General features: G+C 59.7%; 1 protein-coding gene across 1 annotated transcript in view; it reads right to left on the reverse strand.

The window, feature by feature from the left end:
* SOCS7 (suppressor of cytokine signaling 7) overlaps positions 1-6172 on the reverse strand; it is a 36586-nt gene extending 30414 nt beyond the window's left edge. The window contains exon 1 of the mRNA XM_026654666.2: positions 6044-6172. Coding sequence (XP_026510451.1) covers positions 6044-6172 — 129 coding nt within the window. The remainder of the gene's footprint in view (positions 1-6043) is intronic.
* Between the last annotated feature and the right edge of the window lie 889 nt (positions 6173-7061).

Here is a 7061-nt window from a genome sequence, read left to right on the forward strand (position 1 = left end):
GCCGGCCACGCCCCCTCGCTCCGTTCGCCGCCGCCGGCCACGCCCCCTCGCTCCGTTCGCCGCCGCCGGCCACGCCCCCCGCCTTAGGCCCCACCCCTCCCCTGCGTCCCTCGAGCGGCGTTAGCCCCGACTTCCCTAGGCCCCACCCCTTATCCACGTAACTCGCCCGACGTCCGCCCCGACTCCCATAGGCCTCGCCCCCTTCCCTAGGCCGCACCCCTAGGCCAGCCTCGTGTTGCTCCGCCCTGTCTCCGATAGGCCCCACCCCTTCTATCATAAGCCCCGCCCCTCCTGAGCCTCTGCCCCACCATCAGCCCTATGCTCCCCCCCTACCCTTCCTCCTGGTGCTGGGCCTGATGTTTGTTGTGATCGGCGCTGTCTGTGGGGTGGGGCTTAGCCTGCCCTCTGATGTCCCCTATCCAGCCCATCATTGTGGTACATGAGCGCACACACACACACGCAGCATTTGCAGCCTTGTTGCCTTCAACTCAAGCCATGTTAACTAGATGCCGATTAGGGCCTGATGTGACACTGACCTAGGGTCACCAGACAGCAAGTGTGAAAAATCGGGACAAGGGGTAGGGGGTAATAGGCGCCTCTATAAGCCACAAATATCAGGACTGTCCCTATAAAATTGGGACATCTGGTCACCCTACACTGACTGGTCTCCTCTGATTGCCCCGTTACGTTTCCTTTTCCATCAACCACCTTCTCCACCCGTCTGTGGTCTTAGGCCCCCAGTATTGTAAGTCGTTCTGCACAGGCAGCTCAATGCATCCTCAGTCACTGATGATCCATTTGCAGGATCAGGGCTTAAATCTCCCCCGCTGTCCATTCCTCTCTCTCATCCCTGCTCACACCAAAAATATAACTGGATTCAAAAAAAGAATTAGGTAAGTTTGTGGGGGACAGGCCCATCAGTGGCTATTAGCTAAGACGGTCAGGGACACAACCCCATGCTCTGGGTGTCCCTAAACCTCCAACTGCCAGAAGCTGGGGCTGGACGACAGGGGATGGATCACAAAATTGCCCTGTGTTGTTCATTCCCTTTGAAGCATCTGGCACTGGCCACTTGTCAGAGACAGGATAGTGGGCTGGCTGGACCATTGGTCTGACCCACTATGGCCCTTGTTATCTTCACTTGGACTAGCTCACCATTGTCTCCATATCCCGTCACAGCTTCCTCCAAACCCCCAGCTCCCTCTCGGCTCTATAACCCTAGGCCCCCATGCTGCCGCCATCCCTCCCAAAGCATTCTTTAAGGTCCTTATTCGGGACCAGTAACATTGCTCCTCGATCCCATCTGCTCCTCACCAGGGCTAGTTCCTGACTCGGAGCCCCAAATGCTGCGGCTGAAAAGAGGAGCGTTCGTCAAGCACTTACAAGTCCAGCAGAGCTTCAGCCCCTTCACATCTCAATGGAGCAAGTGCTAGACAGGCAGTGTGACCTAGTGGGTAGGACACTGCTCTTGGGGTCTAGTCTCAGCTCTGCCATTGGCCAATGTGTGTGAGCTTGGCTCAAGGGCTTCGCTTCTCTGTGCCTCCTCCGATTAGGCTGTGGGACGGGGTCGGCCTTCGCAAAGTGTTTGTACAGCACCATTAGCCTTGATCTTAGCTTGGGCCTCTGGGGGCTACCAACAAGCTGCTGCCACGTTCTGGAGCCCACCGGGCTTCCCGGGGGCATTTCCGAGTCTGCTGGGCTCTTTTCTCCTTTCACGGTTTTGGGTCCACACTGTTTCTTCCACCCATTTTCATTTCCTCCGCTCTGCCACCCCACCCCCATCCCCAACACCTCAGCCTACTCCCTCCCACCGCCCCACGCTGCCTGCCCCCTGCGCAGGGGAGGGAGTTAAAAGCTGGCTTTACTGAGCACCAAAAAAAGTTGTTTTAGGTTTTTTAAGCAAGGGATGAGCCTTGTTTCTTGGCCCCTGTGTGTGGGAGGGGCCCTGAGCGCCTGCAAAACACAACGTCTGGAGATCCAAACTGAGCTACGTAAAGCAGGAAACCGACCACGGGCTAACGTTAGCCCTGGCGCTGGCAGGGCCAAGCCACCGGAGTACCCCGTCAGGGTTTGAGTCGCAAGAATTCACCCCCTTTCGCTGCACCATGGCACAGTATTTTGGGGTGGTGTGAGCAGGGGTCCTCTAGAAACCAACCATTTCCTCTAGAACCAGAACCTCAGACCCCAACCCGACCCGCGGGGACAGCTAAATTCAGAGCCCAAATCTGCAGCCTGGCCCCATCTCCTTCCCACTGCTGCCCCTCTGCAGAGATTGCAGGACAAGGCTCCCTCACTGACTTGCACTGAGCCAGAAGGAGGCGCTAGAGATCAGGCTCCTCTTTGCGGGGCGTGATGAGCGGGTCTAAGGCAGTGGTTCCCAAACTGTGGGGGGTGCCCCCCAGGGGGGCATGGAGGAATGTTTGGGGGGGCGCAGCAGGGCCTGGGCAAGCCCCCACGGTGGGCAGGGAGGGAGCACCACCCAGCACCGCTCTGCCCCCAGCTCACTCCTAGCCCCGGCCCTGACCACAGCCCCACTCCTGGCCCCGGCCCCAACTGCGGCCCCGCTCCCAGACGCGGCCCCCAGTTCCTGATCCCAACCGCGGGCCCGCTCCCAGCCACCGTCCCTGGCTCCCGGCCCCAGCCACGGCTCCCAGCCCCACCCGCGGCCCCACTCCCAGTTCCTGGCCGGGGCTCCGCTCATGGCCCCAGCTCCCAACTGGGGCTCCAGCCTTTCTCCTGGCCCTGGCTCCTGACCACGGCTCTTGGGAGAGGGGGAGTGCGGACCAGGTAAGGGGGGTGGCAAGGGGGAAAGTTTGGGGACCGCTTGTCTAAGGCAGTAAGCATGGCACAGTGCAAGGCCTTGCCGCTAGGTGCTACCACAATACAAATTGGGAGTGGTCTCCTGCTAGGGGTAAGGCAGTTATGAGACTGTAATAACCTGAGATATATTCCTTTAGCTCAGCCAACAGAGGCATGCTTTTAGTGCTAAAGGTAGGAGGTTCAAAGCCTGCTATTGACCCGAGCAGCACTAGCTGCCTCCTCCACAATGCGAAACCACTTGTGTGTGCTCCTGAGGAAGCAGGTTGCACGTGACCTCCAGCGAAGAGTAAAAGGGCAGGTCCCGGTGAACTGCAGCCCACCACAGTTCGCTGCAAAAGATGCGCTAAGGTGACACCGCTGCTGCAAAGCAGGGAGTTGGAGGTAACAATATGGAACTTTACAGAAAAGGGGCTGAATGGAAAACCAAAGCCCAGCCCAGCCTTGGAGCTGGGGCAATGGAATGGAGAAAGCAATTCACTTTCACCTCATTACATGTGATTTGAGTGAAGTGACCAGAAGGCAAGAGCTGCATTCAGAGAGAGTTAAGCTGAGCGCGGGGGGAGGAGACACGCAGCTGCTCTCAGCATCCCAGATCCCTTTAAATGATGGTAGAAGTTAGACCCAGCAGCGCCACTGACCGCCCGGCTGGCTTAGGGTTGGCACTCGAAAGTGGCCGTTTCAGCCCAGTCGTGTTTCCGGGAGAAGGATTAAGGGCAATTCTCTGAGGATACCAGCGAAGGAGGGCATAAAACAGCAGCAAAAGCAATACGGAGACATTTTCCAAGGCCTCCCTATGATACATGACACTGGATTTTTCAGGGTTGGATCAGCTCCCTCCGGACAAATGCTCTGCTCTGATTGCAAACTTTAATCTCCCGGGGCAGGCCACGTCGGTCAGGAACATGATCCCCATTTCACAGACGGGGAAACTGAAGCCCAGGGTGGGAGGGTGAAGACTTGCCCAAGGTCACGCAGCCAAGCTCGCTGGACGTACACACCCGGGCTTTAACCACTAGGCCGTGCTTCCCGCTCCCTGCTTCCCTGTGAGCGTGCAAAGGGGCACCATGCCACATCACGCAGGGAGAAGTGCGGATTCAGTTAGCAGCCTGGGGCGTGTCTGTTTCCCACCTGGGACCCTGACTCCATAGAAAAGGGCTCCCGACCGTGCACGTGGCATTATTGCAGATACATACGTGCCTAGATCCAGCAGCCCTCTCAGGGTGCCAAGCAGGACAGGCTGCTCAGTCCACGTGAGCAGGAGCTAGGCACCAGACATAGACAAGGGAGACGCAGCATCTTCTTTGTGCTGAGGAGGCGCGTAGCTACTTGCTCCCCTCTTAGGCCTCTCTCCTGCTTCGAGGCAGCATCGCCCAGGCTCCCTGGGCTCCCCATCACTTTGTAACTTGCAGGCCTGGGGGCCACACTCTGCCCCTGCACCGTCAGGACCAAGCCTGCACTGTGATCTCGCAAGTCAGGTAACCCCTCTGTGCCTGGGGTGTCTCTGTAAGACACGGGGCTGACCTGCCCCTTGAGGGGGCTGGGCGGCTGCATTCCTGTGGGCAGAGTGCTTCGAGAGCACCCAGGGGCCAGTGCTTTGCTGCAGAAGGGAAAGCCTCATTGTAGCTAGGATCTAGGTTGTAGCTAGGATCTGGGTTTGCTTCCTGGCTCCCCCACGTGACCATAGACAAGTTGTGCGGGGCCAGATCTTTCAGAATTGCTCAGACTATTAAGAAATGAGTTGTTCTCGAACATCTGGCCCTGGCTGTGGGTGCTCGAAAAATCTCACCCTTATTTGCTCCGTGCCTCAGTTTCCCCATCTGTAAAACGGAGACCATAGTACTCCATTGCTCCTGCCCCTTGTCTGTTTAAACCGCCAGCTCTTCCGGGTGGGCCCTGTCTCTTACCATGTGTCTGTGCCAGGCCCAGCACCATGGGGCCTGATCTCAGGTGGGACCTTCTAGGCTGTACTGCGATATAGCTAGTAATTGCCCTGTGAATCCGGGGGGGGCGGGGAGGTGTTCTCCAGAGAGGGTTTCTAGGGCCAAGGTCTCTCCCCTGCTTCATCAGAAGCCGAGTGATTCCATCGTGGTTTCCGTCACTCCCCCATGGCACCAACCCCTTTGCTATTTTAATGTTCACCTGGGCATGCCTGCCCCAGGGCACCACGTGGGCTTTCTGGCTGCGCATGCCAGCCCGTCCCTGCCGGGGGCCCCCACAGCGCATGCAGGTGAGGCGAAGGGCTGAGAACTGGACACTTGGGGCAGGAATGAACTATGGGCCTGTAGAGTTAATGGGAAAGGGGATTGCTGTGATGTCATAGCGCCCTCTGGTGACACAAAGCCAAGCGGCTGGGCAAGGTGAAACCCTGCAGTGTGGGTGGGTGGGTCGGGGGAGTCCTCTTGTGGGGGACGTTCAGCCGTCTCCCGCCAGGTCATAAAGCCTTTGGAGCTTGTGGGGGTTCAGGCGCATCCTTCCCCAGGGAACCTGCTGCGTGGGACATCCTGGTGCATTTGCTCTTCCACGGCTTTTGATGAGATCGGAGGTGTGGGGAGCAGGGCCGGCGGGCAAGCAGCCAAGCTGAAAGACTTTCTCCCCAGACGCCCCATCACCCCTCAGTTCAACACTCTCTGGGCCTGACCCAGCAGCCGGCACTAAGCGAGCTGCTTACGGACACAGCTGGGCTTCCGCTAAGGAGGCTCTATAGGGAATAGTTCGCACATTCCCACCTAAGCCGGTCCCCCCCCCACCAGGCCGTGGGTGGCTGGTGCCAGTCCCAGTCCTCCTCCCCGTCAGCCTGACTCCAGTGGGATTGGTGCTGCTCAGTGGCTTGGGGATCACGCCTTGGCGAGCGCTCCGGAGCCCACTGGGCAAAAGCATCGTCGTGACAGGCCCGGGGCCAAGCCTGCAGGCCCTCGCCACGGGGAAAGCCCTAGACACTCTCTCCAGCTTTGTCGCTGCTGCCGATCCGCCGCCTTGGGCCCGGTTTCCCTCCTTGCTCGTTGCAGGGAAGCCAAATGCCATTAGCTGCATGCAGGAGCCCCCCGGGTGAAGTCTATTGGCCAGACAGGTTCAAGTGCAGGGGCCCACCATCGAGGTGTTAAAGCCGGGAGCGTCAGTCAGCGCTCGCGAGACGGCAGCAAAGGTCCTTTTCCACAGAGCCGAGGGCCTGGCTGATAAACGGGCCGGCCCGGCTGAATGACTCGACGTGACATGACAGCGCCACCCTCGGTGTGCTGATGGGGAGGCGGCAGCGGGAGCTGGCCGCACGGGCTAGCCGCTGCAGCTCACGGCCGTGCTTCAGGGGATCTGGGTCCTCTTCCTGACTCTCTGTGGGACCTGCGGCCAGTAACATTGCGCCTCAGTTTCCCCACCTTCACAACGGGGAACGGGCTAGCTAGGCGGCAGATCAGGACCCAGGCTTAGGTGGAGAGGAGGAAGCAGGAGCCACCTGTCCTGTGGGCTGTGGCACTGGCCGAGCGGAACCATCCCCGGGCGAGAGAGATTCTGTTTAAGCCTAAATCAAAAGGCAGCGGTCTCCGCTTTCCCCCTGCTCGGGGCGGGGGGGTCCAGCACGTCTCTCGCTCTGAACCCTCAGCACAACCACCCCGGCTGCTCAGCGCCATTCGCACCAACGCCCTCCTCCTCCATTCACCCCATTGACTTGCATGGAGTCACTGCAGCGGGCTGAGCGGGAAGAGAATCAGGCTCCCTCGCCACAAGCAGAGGGGCGGCCAAAACAGGGGTTTGCCACCTGCCTCTAGCCTAAATCAAGTGGCTGCAGATTCACGGCCAGCCCCTTCGCCCTGGGACTCTGATCCCGGAACCCCGGGTGGAAGGGTTACACCGTCCCGGGTCTCTGGCCTTGGGTGGGAGGGATACACCGTCCCGGGATCTCTGGCCCCAGGTGGGAGGTCTACACTGTCCCGATCTCTGGCCCCAGGTGGGAGGGTTACACCGTCCCGGGATCTCTGGCCTTGGGTGGGAGGGATACACCGTCCCGGTCTCTGGCCCCAGGTGGGAGGGATACACCGTCCCGGGTCTCTGGCCCCAGGTGGGAGGGTTACATCATCCCACTCTCTGGCCTTGGGTGGGAGGGTTACACCGTCCCGGGATCTCTGGCCCCAGGTGGGAGGCCTACACTGTCCCGGGTCTCTGGCCCTGGGAGGGAGGGTTACACCATCCCACTCTCTGGCTCCGGGTGGGAGGGTTACACCGTCCCGGGATCTCTGGCCCTGGGTGGG

Source organism: Terrapene carolina, unplaced genomic scaffold (assembly GCF_002925995.2).
Source record: "Terrapene carolina triunguis isolate 2854851 unplaced genomic scaffold, T_m_triunguis-2.0 Scaffold193, whole genome shotgun sequence".
Lineage (NCBI taxonomy): Eukaryota > Metazoa > Chordata > Testudines > Emydidae > Terrapene > Terrapene triunguis.